This window comes from Helianthus annuus, chromosome 15, assembly GCF_002127325.2.
Source record: "Helianthus annuus cultivar XRQ/B chromosome 15, HanXRQr2.0-SUNRISE, whole genome shotgun sequence".
Classification (NCBI taxonomy): Eukaryota; Viridiplantae; Streptophyta; class Magnoliopsida; order Asterales; family Asteraceae; genus Helianthus; species Helianthus annuus.
In genome coordinates, this window is record NC_035447.2 from 165,429,380 (window position 1) to 165,446,901 (window position 17,522).

The 17,522-nt window shown below is 40.7% G+C and overlaps 2 protein-coding genes across 2 annotated transcripts; both read right to left on the reverse strand.

The window, feature by feature from the left end:
* Positions 1 to 1,034: 1,034 nt before the first annotated feature.
* LOC110914551 lies at positions 1,035 to 2,240 on the reverse strand. The gene has a single exon (XM_022159339.1). It carries the CDS (start codon positions 2,238 to 2,240, stop codon positions 1,035 to 1,037), a length of 1,206 nt encoding a protein of 401 aa, XP_022015031.1.
* Positions 2,241 to 8,147: 5,907 nt separating this feature from the next.
* On the reverse strand, positions 8,148 to 10,018 carry LOC110914552. Its single transcript, XM_022159340.1, has 2 exons — positions 8,782 to 10,018; positions 8,148 to 8,440 (listed from the first exon to the last, which is right to left on the reverse strand). The coding sequence occupies exons 1-2, from the start codon at positions 10,016 to 10,018 to the stop codon at positions 8,148 to 8,150; spliced, it is 1,530 nt and encodes a 509-aa protein (XP_022015032.1).
* Between the last annotated feature and the right edge of the window lie 7,504 nt (positions 10,019 to 17,522).

Sequence of the window (17,522 nt, forward strand, 5' to 3'; positions counted from 1 at the left end):
GATTTGAGCCTTAACATGATTCGGAACACCTCCAAAGAAGACAGTGCTCTTCGTCATGCTAGGGACCAATCCCGACATATCCTTGAATAAGTTCAGCGACTCTAGAATAACTGCTGCAGAAGGAGGATCACCGCGAGCAAATAAGAATAAATCATCTGCAAAACATAAATTTATGATCCTTTGCTCGTCACATTTATGGTGGAACTTAAAGTCTGCCGTATCGTCAACTCGTTTTTGGAGAATCAATGTGAGGACCTCCATAACCAGTGTGAATAGATATGGAGACATAGGGTCCCCCTGACGAAGACCCCGCTTCCCTTTAAAATATCCATGTAGGTTACCGTTTATGGATAGCGAAAAAGTTGTAGATGTAACACAAGCCAACACCCACTCGATCATCTTCTTGTGAAAGCCGAAACCATGTAAGATGGTCTCTAGAAAACCCCAATCAACAGTATCATAAGCCTTTTGAATATCAACTTTAAACGCACATCTCGGAGGACCATGACTGTGATGATAGTTGTGCATAAGCTCCTGTGTTAGAAGGATATTATCTGATATCTTCCTGCCCGGAATGAACGCTGACTGGTTAATATTGACAATATCTACTAAACCCTCTTTAATACGAGTCGTGATGATCTTGCTTATACACTTGTACAGCGTATTGCAGCACGAAATAGGCCTGTAATCTGTAACTGAAGCCGGAGTTTTCACCTTCGGGATAAGAGAAATTACCGTATGATTTAGCTGATTTAGAAGCTTTCCATTCAGAAAAAATTCTTTTACCGCTAAGCAGACATCTTTCCCAACAACATCCCATGCTTTTTTAAAAAACACCGAGGTATAACCATCCGGACCAGGCGCCTTGTTCCCTGCGATTGAGAACATAGCTGTCTTTATTTCCTCATCTGTCACTTGACGGACCATGTTATTAGCTTTCACCTGAGTTAACTTGTTCCGAAATATATCCATATCCGGCCTACATACGACCTGACCCACCTTCCCAAAAAAATTCGAGTAGTGATTGACGAAAGCTAAAGCCGCCGCCCCCCCCCCCCCTCATGCACATTCCCATCCGTATCACGAATCAAAAAGATACGGCTTCGGTGGTTTTTGGCTTTGACAACGTTATGAAAATATTTAGTATTAGAATCCCCAAGCGTTAACCAATCCACTTTTGATTTTTGTTGAAGAAAAGCAGCTTCATCATGAACTGCTTCTTTATAATTCTTTAGAAGAAAACTATGCTTCGCTAACACATCCCCATTAGACGGGTCCTGATCCATAACAAGCTGACATTCATCCAGTTCCTTTCTAGCCTTCTTAACATTCTCATGCAGATTCCCTTGTTGGAAGAAAAGCTTTCGTAACGGAGTTTTAAGCAACTTCATTTTCATAACAACCTGGTACATGCGAAATCCTGTAATCTCTTTTCCCCAGATCTGATTAATAGCTTCCATAAAGCCATGCTTTTCAGCAATTAGATTCACAAATTTAAACGGTCTTGGTTTGTCTCTTGTCACAGTTGGCAACTTTAAAATGCAAGGGGCGTGGTCAGATATCCGAAATGGGTGAAAATAAGCTCCAGCATTTGGAAACTCAGCAACCAGGTTAATATTGCCCATGATTCGGTCCAGTTTTTTAAAAATAATGCCTCCTCTATGCTGGTTATTCGACCAAGTGTAATGAAGCCCCGTGCTATTAACATCAAACATATCGATGGATTGAACACACTCTCGAAACTCCCTGGTTCCAATGCTATAAGAAGACGAACCTGCACTCGAGTCATCATGAGATAGGGAAGCATTGAAATCTCCCATCACAACCCACGGTTTGTCTTTCATAATAGAGTTGTGCGCACACAAATTGTTCCACAAGTCCCTTCGCAATTTATAATTATTCTCCGCATAGACAAAAGAACAAAACAAGGATTTGCTATCTCGTTTAAACATCACTTGAGTATGAACCACCTGATCCGTTTGCGCTAAAACCATCACATCAGCCATATTCGGGTCCCAACCAAGCATGATCCGAGTACCCTTTACACAACAGCTAGCATTTGAGTTCCACATCCACGAGCTAAAAACTTTTTGACACACCTTTGTAACATTCGCCGTGTTAACATGGGTCTCCATAATAGCACACACCTGAACATGATTATCCATAACAACCTGACGAACCTCCTTCTGTTTGAGGGAGCGGTTCAACCCCCTAATATTCCATGAAGCAACACTACCCATTAAAAACCGTCGTAACCGGGTGTGCTTGCACCCTCAGAATTATTTGCAATCTTGTTCTCCATAAACTTTGGAATATCAGCCAAAAGATTATCAACATCGGTCTCATCGGTCATCAATACCTCATCCGTAATATGGCTCTTCCCTTTTGAATGCTTTCTTGCTTGTACATCAGCTCCTTCCCCTTTATCATCATCCACATTGCTAGTCTCCTCACCTAAAATGTCAAAAGGGTTAGAAGTTTCAATCTTTTGCTTATTCAATTCTGCATTGCCCTGATTTGACTTCGGTTTCACCACGGGCCTATACGTAAACTTTGGTTTCTGGTTCTTGACGTTCACACCCTGAATGTACGGTTTCTTTGTTTTCACAACGTTTCCCTGAATATCATCATTATGCTTATTGCTTTCATCACGTCTAACCTGGCCCGGATTCTTTGGACATGAGTTTTCATTATGGCCGAACACACAACATGAGGAGCATCTCAATGGTTCCCAATCATAGTTAACTTTAACTTCCACTTTCACATGACCAGTTCCCTCCAAACTAGGAATAGCTACCGTGATACTTTTCTTTAGGTCCTTCTCCGCATGTATCTCCACCATAGCCCTTGCAAAACTGCTCCTCCCCCATGATTCCGTACACATTGTCGCGGTGTAGGAATCTAACATTTTTGGTGTTCCAACCTTTGAAGCCAACAAGCTCAATCCATCCTCTGTAAATGCCGTCAAGGGAACATCGTGCATTTTAATCCAAACTGGAACAGTTTTAATATCCTGCTTCTCAACTATGACATTCGACGACCATTCATTCAAAATAATTGGCACATTCCTGATTGTCCACGGACCATCTTCCAAAAGCTTATCCATCCCCTCTTTCGTTTTAAATTTAAAGAAAAAGAAACCCTTCGCGTTCATCATTAACCTTGAAAGGCCATATTTTACCCAGTTATTTTTAACAAAGTAGTCCACAACCGGATAGGCTAGTCTTTTTCCCAAAAAATAGCCATACAACGTATTTTCATATCTATCATTCACCTGTTTCACTGACGAGATAGGAATCACGACATCCGCCCCCTCAACGGTTTCATTTGACTCCATAGCCCTAAAGTTTACTTTCACAGGTTCCTTGTTAGATTTCACTGCATTTGCAAATGACAGTGGGGGTTTAGTGTTACTTGTTGAAGCCGGTCTCATATCAGAACTCTGCTGTGAAGTTTGAGACGTAAAAATCGACACATTCTCGTACCCGTCATCATTCCGATTGTCATTGATATTATTAGCCATGCCCGGTTTCACAAACGGATTCTCCACAGGTGTTGATATTTTTTCCAACCCATTTAATATTGATGCATCTGAAGTAGAAAACATCCCCCTTCTTGGAAGCTTCAGATTTCCTTCAATGTTCGTGACACGTAACCCTATACCTTTTTTTGATGACAACCCCGCCGACTCATTACCTGACCCGTCACTATTGCTTCCCATGCAGCCTGCTTACGTAAACACAAGGTATGCGAAGATTCTGAACAAATCAAACACCACTCAGCCGAATAAGGAATAATGAAAACCCTAATCGGCTGCACACAACACAGCCGAACGAGGATTAACACAGGACACAAACCCTAATCCGCCGTCAAGAAACAATTATTAGAAACATCTCTCTCAATTACCAAAACAACAGAAAACCATGCAAAGAACACGTCGGCCGAAAACAAGAATCAAAAACCCTAATCCTTTAAACCCTAAAAAACGAATCTCAACCCTTAATCGATTAACCCAGAGTTATCAATCTAGCTAAATTAGTCACAGCTAACCGCAATCAATAACAACCAGGGTAATAAATCAGAGACTCGAATAAGTTTCTAGGGCAGCGATTTGAATGAAAGAAGAAAAAACCCTAGTTTTGGATCGATCACAAATGCTAACAGATTCGTTATACTGTTTTGAAAACAAAACAATAATCACAGACTGTTATACATAAGATTACGAAGAAAAACTGAAGGATTCATGGAGAAGAACAAGAAATCGCCTAAAGGAGAGAGGGTAGTTCTCTAGTGGGGGCTTCCCATGCAAGTATAACACTCGAAACACTTGGGAACTCTTATTGTGGGATAAAGGTCACCGAACCACATTTGAGGGAACTTGTATGTTCGAGGTGGGTTTTACCATGTTTGTGGGATAAAGGTCACCTAACCACTTATGTGTATAAACTCACACGTGTGTGTAAGTTGGACGGCTTGATTTGGAAACCATGAACTTAGGGTCACCAAAGCATGGGGAACAAAGGTGTTGATGGGATTAAACATGCCAACTAAACATAAAGATGTTTAAACCGATCCCATATGGCTAGAAATTGCAAAGAGTTGCAATTGTCAAACGTTGACTACCTTGTTAAATTTAAATAGAGGGATAAAGGTCACCTAACCAATATTTAAATATAACGTTGGATTCTAGATTTTAATTATTAATTGTCTTTAAGACACAAAAGGGTATTAATGATTAAAATATAATAATATCGAAAATACTAAAATTGAACTTGTTAAATTTTGTAGATGGCCGCTAACAATGCAAACCCGATTACCCAAACCGTCCGAAACCTATCACTAAGAACCATCCTCGAAAAGGATCGTCTCAACCATAACAACTTCATGGATTGGTTTCGAAACTTGAGAATCGTTCTCAAGCAAGAGAAGATATCCTATGTGTTGGACGATCCTATTCCCGATGAACCTAACGTGGAAGATGTGGAAGCCTACAACGATTGGGTTAAGTATACCGAGGAATCCATGCAAGCCTCATGCCTCATGTTGGGAACTATGATTCCCGAAATTCAAAAGGATTTTGAACACCACGGGGCATATGACATGATTACCCAGTTAAAGGAAATGTTCCTACAACAAGCAAGGGTAGAACGCTTCGAAACTGTTCGGGCGTTTCATGCATGTCGAATGGAGGAAACCCAATCGGTATCATCTTATGTTCTCAAGATGAAAAGCCACATTGATCGCCTCGAACGGTTAAATTGTCCCGTCTCCAAAGAGTTGGCTACGGATTTTATCCTCAACTCTTTAACAAAGAAATTTGAGAGCTTTGTTATGAATTACAACATGAATGGATGGGACAAGAGCATTGGTGAGCTTCATGCAATGCTCAAAACGGCTGAAGCAAGTATGGGCAAAAAGGCTTTACTCGTCCTTGCGATCAATGAAGGAGGCAACAAGAAGAGGCCCCACCCCGATTCTAAAGCAACCTATGCTAAAAGAAAGGGACACGTCAAGGGAAAGGGAAAAGGAAAAGCTAAAGCAGAACCCGCCAAACCAAAAGAGAAGAAGCAAAAGGTTGCTACGAATGACCCATGTTTTGAATGTGGTGAGATAGGACATTGGAAAAGAAATTGTCCGACCTATCTCAAAGAGTTGAAAAACAAGAGGGATGCAGGGCAAACCTCAGGTACTATCTTTATGATACATGTTGAGCTTAATGTTATTTCTTCTAACACATGGGTACTAGATACCGGATGTGGAACTCATATTTGCAATTCGTTGCAGGGGTTCAAAAGAAATAAACATTATAAGAAGGGAGACGATAGTCTCTTTATAGGCAACAGAGCAAAAGTTGAAGTCGAAGCTCAAGGAGACTACGTTTTAAAGCTTCCAAGTGGTTTGGAAGTTATTTTGAAGAATGTTTTGTATGCTCCTAGTTTGACTAGGAACATAATTTCAGTTTCCCTTTTAAAACAATCTGGTTTCAATTTCGAATTTGTTAACTATGACATTTATGTTTCTAAGAATGATGTGTTTTATTTTAAAGCTATGTCTTTAAATGGTATTTACGAATTAGATCATGATAACGCATCATATGATAGCTCAATGTACCAAGTAACCAACAAGAAACTCAAAATGGATTTGAGTGATTCCTATCTTTGGCATTGTCGCCTTGGACATATAAGCAAGAATCGCATGCATACACTTCAGAAAAATGGTCTTTTAAATACAAATGAAGATAATTCATTTGATGTATGCGAATCTTGTTTACAAGGCAAAATGACCAAGACGCCCTTTAGTGGAACATTTGAAAGGGCTAAGGACTTATTAGGTATCATACATTCAGATGTATGTGGTCCTTTTAAGCCGATGACTAGGAATGGTGAAAGATACTTCATTACCTTCACCGACGACTATAATCGTTATGGTTATGTGTATTTCTTAAAACACAAGGATGAAGCATTTGAAATGTTCAAAGACTTCAAAAGTGAAGTAGAAAATCAACTCAAGAAAACAATCAAAGTCCTTCGCACCGATAGAGGAGGTGAATACCTTAGTGGTGCTTTTCAAGATCATCTTAGGAGTTGTGGGATTATCTCACAACTTACTCCACCTGGAACACCACAACACAATGGTGTGTCCGAAAGGAGAAATCGAACTCTATTAGATATGGTTCGATCTATGATGGCTAGAAGCACATTACCTCTATCATTTTGGGGTTACTCTTTGCTCTCCGCAATCCGTATACTAAATATGGCCCCAACCAAGAAAGTGGAAAAGACACCTTTTGAAATATGGCATGGAAACCCTCCATCATTATCATTCTTAAGGGTTTGGGGTTGTGAAGCTTATGTTAAGCAATACACTCCAAATAAATTGGAAGTCCGATCTACTAAGTGTATCTTTGTAGGATATCCTAAAGATGATATAGGATACTATTTCTACGACCCAACTGAGCAAAAGGTATTTGTTGCTCGAAAGGGTAAGTTCTTAGAAGCTAAGTTCCTTATGGAAGGAACCAGTGATAGAACAGTGGAACTTGAGGAGGATCAAGAACCACAAGACGATACACGTTTGGTTGATACTAGCACTCAACAAGAGATTGTTGAAAACGATAAAGAGGTTGATCAGAACACACAAAATGTTCGCAGATCTGGTAGAATTAGCAATCCACCTGAAAGATATGGATTTTTCATGGATGGATGCTACGTGGTAGATTCAGATGAACCAACCACATACCATAATGCAATGTCAAAATCCGATTGCGACAAATGGCTTGAAGCCATGAACATAGAGATGCAATCCATGTATGACAACCAAGTTTGGGAGTTGGTTGTGCCACCACTTAACTCTAAAGTAGTTGGAAGTAAGTGGGTTTTCAAGAAGAAAACAGATATGCATGGTAACTTGGATACTTATAAAGCAAGACTTGTAGCAAAAGGTTTCACTCAAACTCAAGGAATTGACTATGATGAGACCTTCTCGCCTGTGGCGATGCTAAAGTCAATCAGGATATTATTTGCCATAGCTGCATATTATGACTATGAGATCTGGCAATTGGATGTCAAAACGGCTTTTCATAATGGATATCTTGATGAAGATGTCTATATGGTTCAGCCTGAAGGTTTTGTCGATCCAAAACATCCTGACAAAGTATGCAAGTTAAAGAAATCAATCTATGGATTGAAACAAGCATCTAGAAGTTGGAATCACCGTTTTGATAAAGAAATTAAGAATTTTGGATTCATAAAAAACGGCGATGAAGCTTGTGTGTACAAGAAAGCTAGTAGGAGCATCATCACCTTCTTAGTACTGTATGTCGATGACATTCTACTATTTGGGAATGACATTCCAACCATGGAAGGTGTAAAAGCTTGGCTTGGAAGTTGTTTTTCCATTAAGGATTTTTTTTTTGGGTAAAGGGTTACCCCGGTGATTTTATATCATATCAACAAAACAAAACAAGTAGAGAGGCTGAAATACCCCCTAGTTCTCTTAGTGGCATACCACCAAAGAGGAAACAAGAAAACAACCAAAAAACAACCAGAATTAGACAGCTATTACATTCCTACTAACAATGGTCATCAAAGGTCTCTACTCCATGCACGTTCCACTTCTCCAAAAACCTGTTGACATTAGCGCTGGCTTTATACTTGAAGGATAGCAATTTGGTTCGAACCGTATGCAAAATAAGCTCCACAATTTGTTCCGGCGGTCTTAGTTGGTTGTTGAAAAATCTTGCATTCCTTTCCATCCAAATGAAATAAGCCGACGCTGCAACTAGAAGTTATAGCCGACGCTGCAGCTATAGGAACCAACCATTGCATTATGTCGTCCCATTTTTCACTGACTCGGGACATGTCTCCTCTCTCGCGAACTTTATACCACACCATCTTTGAGTATTTGCACTCAAAAAACAGGTGGTCAATCGTTTCAATACCTGCAAAACAAAGGAGGCAACACATTTGATTCATAGAACCCGTTACAGTATGATTCCAGTGAAGGATTCTGTCTTGAGTCCATAGCTTCCTCTTCAAAATCAACCAACTAATAAACGCATATTTTGGAATATTAAACCGAGACCAAACAATATTCGACCATTCAACAGAATGCCCCCGAGTTCTAATAACAGCCCACACCTCTTTAGACTCAAAAGAGACCAAATTACCTTCTGAATTCATCCACAAAATTCTATCTTGAACATTAGCCGAAAAAGTAACAGGTTGGAGCTGAAATAATACCGGGAATAAATTCCTCCAAGCTTCAGGCACACCCAATTACCACCATCTATAGCATCGGCCAGCTTAGAATACATACTAAAACCATGTTGAGCCATACGTCTATGCGTAACATAATTACTCAACGGACATAGATTACACCATTTATCGAACCATAAAGACGTTTTTTCACCATTTCCGATTTTGGACCAGAAAAACGGTCTAACCACATGTCTAAACTTCAGTAATTTCTTCCAACCCCACGGCGAATTATTTTGGATAGGAATGTCCCAAAGACTACGATTTTTTAACTTGTGTATCAAAATCCAATGTGTCCAAAGAGATTTCCTTTCTGAAAGAATACTATAAATGTGGTACGTCATGAGAGACCGATTGACATCAGAAATACGTCTAATGCCTAGGCCCCCTTCAGACTTAGGGAGACATACCTCTTTCCAGGCAACTTTAGCTCTTCCTTTAGCGGTCGTACCATACCCCCATAAAAACCACTTCATTTTATCCTCCAGATCCTTAATTATACTCGCAGGCAACATGAAAACCGAAGCCCAGTACGCGTGAATAGAAGACAGGACAGATATGACAAGCTGAAGCTTTCCGGCAAACGAAAGGAACTTATTTTTCCAATCCATGATCCTCTTATCCATTCTTTCCACAAGCACTTTACAATCTTTCACTAGAAGCCGAGATGCCAATAAAGGAACTCCAAGGTACTTAATCGGAAGCTTACCCTCTTCAAAGGGAACAAACTCCATAATTCTCGCCTTAATGCTGCTAGAAACATTGCAAAAAAACGCTGAACTTTTAGAGTTACTAGGAGCCAGCCCTGAAACATCTTTAAACTTCATCAAAGAATCCATGATTACCCTTGCCGATTGGGTATCTCCCCTAGCAAAGATAAGAAGATCATCAGCAAAGCACACATTAATAATCATCTGTTTTTCGCACCTGTTATGAAATCTAAAGGACGGATCCAAGTCAGCCGCTTTTCGAAGAAGTAAAGTTAAAACTTCCATAACCATGGTGAATAAGTAAGGAGACATAGGGTCTCCTTGACGCAGACCCCTCTCACACCTAAAGTATCCATGAATGTTACCATTAATGCTGAGAGAAAAAGAAGATGATGTAACACATTCCATAATCCAACCGATAAAACGGTGATTAAAGCCAAACCCATGGAGGATATCACGAAGGAAATCCCAATCCACCGTGTCGTAGGCCTTTTGAATATCCACCTTAAAGGCACACCTCGGAGGACCAACTTGCCGGTGATAATTATGCATGAGTTCTTGTGTTTGGGTAAAGGGTTACCCCGGTGATTCTATTAAAATGCAAACCGCAAAAAAGAACAAGTAGTGAGGATGTGTTCCACACTAGTTCATATACAGGACATGCCCCATATATGTAAACCAAAACAAAAAACCAAAGACCTATAATACCCCATAACCTAGTCTACTATACATCATGACACGACATCTAGTAGACAAAACAATGCAAACCACAAAACATAATCTCAGCCACCATCATCAAAAATAAAATGGCCACAAAACCGCAGCCCCTTCAGCCGAAAAGCAGACAACCTATCCATTCGAGAACTTTGAAGAAGAGGTGCTTGCCCCTGCTTTCGAAGAAAAAGGATGAGTACCTGATGTCATGAATGCACTAGTTTCGTTGTAGATTTCTTCAACCTCCTCCTCATCCGATTCCTGCCTGTCACTCGACGGTTTCTTCTCAACTCGGCCCGCGGTGGACCCTCCCTGATTACCAGCCACTCGACCCACCGTTGTACCATTACCATCGTCATCTTTAAGACAATCAAAGGGGTTCGATGTTGAAACCTGATTCGAATTTTTCACCGCCAAATCCGGTTTAGATTTGGCAACTGGACGATAGACTACCTTAGGTTTTTGATTTTTTATATGAAGCCCTTGAGTAGTAGCTTTCTTCTTTTTGGCACCCACAACCTGAAATTCATCACCATTCTTTCCAGAATCCCTGTTTGGAACAACCTGGGTGTTCTTTGGGCACGAAGAATCATCATGACCAAACACACAACAAGACGAACACCTTAACGGTTCCCAATCATACTCAATCTTAACCTCCGCCACTGAATGGCCATCACCCTCCAAAGAAGGGATTGCAACCTTAACACTCTTCTTTACATCAGCCCCTGCCTGTACCTCAATGAGCGCCCTAGCATAGCTGCTTCTTCCCCAAGATTCCGTACACATAGTGGCAGTATACGAATCCAACATTTTAGGAACCCCAATCTTCGATGCAAGGAGACTAAGCCCATCCTCAGTAAATGCCGCTAAAGGCACATCATGCATCTTGACCCACACTGGAATAGATTTCAGCTCCTCTTTTTCCAACTTGGTAGAGGCAGACCACTGTTTCAAAATTATTGGAACATTTCGTATCATCCACGGTCCATCCTCTAACATTTGGTCCATTCCTTCTTTAGTTTTGAACTTAAAGAAAAAGAACCCGTGTGCATTCATCATAAGTCTTGACAACCCATATTTAACCCAATTGTTCTTCGCATAAAAATCCACCACGGGAAACGCCAGTCGTTTACCCAAGAAGTACCCGTACAAAGTATTCGCATACCTGTCAGTAACTTGTTTAACTGAAGACAATGGAATCACTACATCGGCACCATCAACTTCCTCGCTTGATTCCATCACCCTGAAATTCACCTTCACAGACTCTTTTTTATCCTTTACTACATTAGCAAAAGATAAACTTTCCGTAGGACCCGAACCAGAAGGTTTCCCTTTATCAGCCGGAAAAGATGTTCCATTATGTTCTGAAGATGGCTCATGCCCCATGGTAGTATGAACATTACCCTCATTTTCCGAATCCGATCGCGGTTTCGTCAAAGAGATTGGAGTAACCTTTGACAATCCATTCATACGAGCACGAAGATTTTCCCAGCTATCAAACGAGAACAAAGATTTGCTGCCATCACCCTCCATATCCAAGATTCGGCTGGCAGAACCCTCAAAAGAATACGAAGGTCTGCCGCCGTCAACCTTTGTGTGATGCTCTTCCATTCAGAATCAAAAACAAAAAACAACGTTCACAACTCTCCTCAATCGATTTCAGAAACAAGTCGAAACAACCAATCACCAAACAATTCCAGCAGCCCAAATAGAACGAACAGACATAAACCGAAACCCTAAACTAGCAAGAAACCCTAACCCATGCTTCGAACGATTCTGATACTTACTTGTAAAGATCAGGCCGAAACCTATGAAAACACCTTCAAAGAATGGATTTGGCCGGCGAAATAAAGTGAAACCCTAAAAGAAAATCGAACAGATCTGCAAACCTAACTTCGTTTTTGATACAAGAGAGCAAGAAACGAATCAGCAACAGAAAAGATCGAATGAAATTAGGGTTACGGCTGAATGTTCATGATCGCCAATTGCTAGAGAGAGAAATTAGGGTCGGTGCAAAACTGGTCATTCGCATATCATGCATGAGTTCTTGTGTTAGAAGGATGTTATCCGAAATTCTTCTCCCCGGAAAAAAAGCCGATTGGTTTTCACTAATTATCTCATTGAGGCCCTCAAGAATCCTGTTAGTAATGATCTTGCTTATACCTTTATAAATGACATTACAACATGAAATCGGCCTGTAGTCCGTGACAACACTAGAAGTAGCAACCTTTGGAATCAATGCTAAGAACGTGTGGTTAATTTCTTGGAGCAATCTTCCTGATTCAAAAAAAAATCGAGTACCGCCATAGTAACATCATTAAAAATCTCCCAAGATTTCTTAAAAAATTCGGACGTATATCCATCCGGGCCTGGAGATTTGTTCTCATTGATAGAAAAAATAGCACCCTTCACTTCTTCAGAAGTGACTCGCCTACTCATATGAGTAGCGACCTGAGTACTAATCTTTGTAGAGAAGATAATCGGGTCCAGCTTCTTAGTAACATTCCCTTTTTTGCCAAGAAAAACTTTGAAGTGATCTACTAAGGCATTCGCTACCCCCTCCCCATCATGTTGATTACCTTCAGCATCTTTAATAGAATGGATTTTATTAATATGGTTACAGCATTTAACAACGTTGTGGAAATAGGCCGTGTTAGCATCACCCACTTCCAACCACTTTTGCTTGGCCTTTTGCTTCAAAAATCTCTCTTCATCAAGAGCAGCTTCTTGGTATCTTTTCAAACACTCCGATTCAGCATCTCTAAGTTGACTATTATTCGGGTCCATATCCAGATTACTTTGAAGACAATCCAGCTCTTTTTTAAGATCATGAACTTTTTTGTGAATGTTACCCTGTTTATGCATAAGCGATCTAAAAGCATGCTTCAAGCCTTTTAATTTTTTCACTACTCGGAACATTGGAACACCATCCACGGTCAGGTCCCATCCACTTTTCACAATATCCACAAATTCCTTCTTATGAACCAACATATTAGTAAACTTGAAAGGTTTAGGTTTTGCTCTTTGACTAGTTGGCAGCTTTAAAACACAAGGACAATGGTCCGAAACTCCATAGGGAAAATATACTACATGGGCATCGGGTAAAGCATCAGTAAATTGAACATTTGACATGATTCTGTCCAACTTTTTCCGGATCCCCACTCCCGTTTTTGATCGCTGGTTCCATGTATAATGAATTCCGCTTGCATTAACATCAAAAACTTCCATATATTCAACACATTCCTTAAAGTCAGTCATCGCAGCATTAATTGTAGAACTCCCCATGTATTTATCATCTAGGTTGAGAGCAACATTAAAATCGCCTAGGATAATCCAAGGATTATTTTTAACCAGCCCTTTATGCATTTTTAACGACTCCCACAACTGCCTTCTTTCTTTGTAACAATTACTAGCATAGACAAACGAGGCATAAATCATCTTTTTGTCACTTTTTATCATAATCTGAGTATGCATCACCTGACTATTAGCATCAACAACCATAACATCTATATTATCCATGTGCCAACCCAAAATAATTCTAGTACCTTTCGAACACATCGCTCCATTCGAAGCCCAATCCCAATTCTTTTTTTTGGGTAAAGGGTTACCCCGGTGATTCTATATATTCACAACCAAAAAAGCACAAGTAGTGTAGAGAGTCTACACTAGTTCAATCATGAGACACACCCCATGAAAGTCAAACCAAAACCAAACCAAAACAAAACAACCAAGAAAAGGAAACGACCACTAGACTACAATCTAGAAACAAATAACCAAACACAACTAATCAGCCTCCATCGTCGGGTTTGTCATCCGCATAGATCTCCCATTCTTCAAGAATCTTTCGCACCCTCACGGTATCCTTCAACTTAGCTCCCATCAACTTGTATCGCACTGTTTTGATAATAACATCACTAACCGTCTCAGGAGGTCTGAGTTGATTTTTAAACAACCGAGCATTCCTCTCTTGCCAAATGTTATAAGCAGTAGCCGCAACGAGGAGCTTAGCCACATAAATATCCGCCCGTTTCTGATGACTACGAGCACTAAGCCAGTGAACAACTTCTGACCATTTCGGGCTGACCGAGTTCATACCCCCCCTATCCCGGATTAGCGTCCACACCTGTGAAGAATACTTGCATTCAAAGAACAAGTGTGGGTGGGAATCAAAGTTCTCAAAACACATTAAGCAACACATCATATTCATGTTTTTCCTTCTAGACAAATCCCATTGCAGAATTTTATCTTGTGTAAGGAGCTTACGTTTCATAATCAGCCACATCATGAATGCGTGCCTCGGAATACACTGAGCGAACCACACAATTTTGCACCAATCAACATCCGGTTCCCTATGGCGAAACGAATGCCAAGCCCCAGACGTCGAAAACCCATTGAGATCATTCCCATCCTTCCATAAAAGCCTATCATTTTTCATTGGATCCAAAATTACTTGATCAATCTGAATCAGAACAGGGAACAAATCCCTCCACGCTATAGGCCAACTCCAACCGCCATTCGAATGCACATCGGCCACCGAATCCTCCAACCTAAAATCAGCATCTGTAATGACTCTAGGCGAAAGAAAATCGGCCAAAGGCCCCAACTCGGACCAAGTATCATACCACGCTGAGGTAGAGGCACCATTACCAACCTCCGACCAAAAATGATTTCTAACCAGCGGCCCTAACTGAGATATCTTCCTCCACGACCAACAACTACTAGCGGGCGTTTTACATACCCAAAAACTCTTGCCCTTTAACCGATACGAGTGCACCCAATCAACCCACAAGGAGTCCCGTTTAGAAACAATGCTCCAAATATGAGACGACATCAACGCTTTATTCATATCCCCCACACGTCTAATACCCAAGCCCCCCTCATATTTTGGCGTACAAACCAATTTCCAAGAGACTTTCGATTTACCTTTATTAAACGCAGAATCTTGGGACCAAAGAAAATTTCTCATCTTAGCTTCAAGCTCCTTGATTATCCGAACCGGCAAAATAAACACTGAGGCCCAGTAGATATGCATAGAAGATAGGACAGAATTAATAAGCTGAAGTCTTCCTGCGAAGGATAACAGCTTATTTCTCCAATGCATGATACGCTTTTCCAACCTCTCCACTAGAACTCGACATTCATTGTACCCAAGCCTAGCCGAAATCAAAGGGACCCCCAAGTACCTGACAGGCAACTTTCCTTCCTTAAAAGGCATGATATTCAGAATAGCTTGCTTAGTATGATTTTTCACATTGCAGAAGAAAACCGTGCTTTTCTGATTGCTAGGGACCAACCCCGACATCTTAGTGAATTTCGAGAGTGAGGACATAATGCAATTAGCCGAACTAACTTCCCCTCTAGCGAATAAAAACAAGTCATCTGCAAAGCAAAGATTTATAATTCGCTGTCTTTCACACCTATTGTGGAACCTGAAAGAGGAATCAATTTGTACCGAATGTTGCAGAATACTCGTTAAGACCTCCATAACCAACGTAAATAAATACGGGGACATTGGATCACCCTGCCTCAACCCACGTTTCCCTTTGAAAAAACCATGCACTGAGCCATTGACACAAACCGAAAACGATGTAGTAGAGACACATACCATAATCCACTCCACCATTTTGATGTTAAAGCCAAACCCAATCAGCACTTTTCTCAAAAACCCCCAATCCACAGTATCGTAAGCTTTCTGAATATCGACTTTAAACGCACATCTCGGGGGACCCGCATCTCTATGATAATTATGCATTAATTCCTGGGTTAAAAGAATGTTATCCGAGATTTTCCGACCAGGAACAAAAGCCGATTGGTTGATGCTAACAATATCATTAAGGGCACCTTTAATTCTGTCCGCAATGATCTTACTGATACATTTGTATAAAACATTACAGCAAGCAATCGGACGAAAATCAGTAACAAGCATAGGGGTCGAAACCTTTGGAATGAGAACAATTAACGTATGATTCAATTCCCGGAGAAGATTACCCGTTTCAAAGAAATCCTTAATCGCGTTAGAAATATCATTACCAACTAAAGACCAAGCACTCTTAAAGAAGGCTGCCGTATAACCATCCGGCCCAGGGGCTTTGTCGTTACCAATCGAAAACATAGCCTTTTTGACCTCCTCCGTCGTTACCTGCCGAATCATATTGAACGCCACATCATGAGATAACATTTTCGGGAATAAATCTGGAGCCGGTTCAAGAGAAATATCCCCTACAGATCCGAAAAATCCCTCATAGTGCTGAACAAACGCTTTAAAAACCATGTCACCTTCATACGTAACCCCACCCGAGTCCGTAATAACTTCTATTCTAGAAAAATGATTTCTGGCTTTCAACGAAGAATGAAAGAATTTCGTGTTCATATCACCAGCCGCTAACCAGTCCACTTTAGATTTTTGTTTCAGGAACCTCTCCTCGTCTAGTAAAGCCTCCTGTAACTCGCGGCTAATAGTAGCCTCATCAGCACGGATAGCAACATTTGACGGGTCTTGATCCAAACTTTGCTGAATAACATCCAACTTCAATCTAAGGTTATCTACTTTCTTGTGGAGATTTCCTTGTTTAAAGAGCAACGACCTCAGCGGGTGTTTCAGCAAACGAAGTTTTTTTACAACTCGGAACTGATACACTCCGTCAATATGAGTACCCCAACCATTAGAAACGATCTCCAAAAATTCTGGTTTGAAAACCAGAAAATTAGCGAACTTGAAAGACCTCGGTTTCACTATGACAGCATCCGGGAACGATAAAATACATGGACAATGATCCGACAGACGATATGGCTTGAAGACAGCCACCGAGTTCGGATATTCCGCTAGAAAAGAAGTGTTCCCCATCACCCGATCAATTTTCTTAAGTAACCCAATCCCTTTCTTAGGCTTTTGATTCCAAGTAAAATGAATACCTGACCGATTAATATCAACCACTTCAATATCGTCAACACAAGCCTGGAACTCCCTCATACCGGTCGAACAAGAAGAAGTGCCCATGGAACTGTCCTCTATATTCAGAGCCGAGTTAAAATCACCCATAATAAACCACGGACTATCCGCAACAAGAGTTTTGTGCAACGAAAGTTGGTGCCACAACACCCTCCGGGTCACATAATAATTAGCAGCATAAACAATAGAACAGAAGACCCTCCTTTTATCCAATTTAAACACGAGTTGAAGGTGCATAACCTGATCCGACTGGGCCAAAACCATCACGTCAAAAACGGCCGGATTCCAACCCACAATTATTCTAGTGCCTTTATCACAACATCTACCATTCGAAGTCCACTCCCACGATCGAAAAACTGACTTACAAACACTAGCCAAGTTAGCAACATTAAC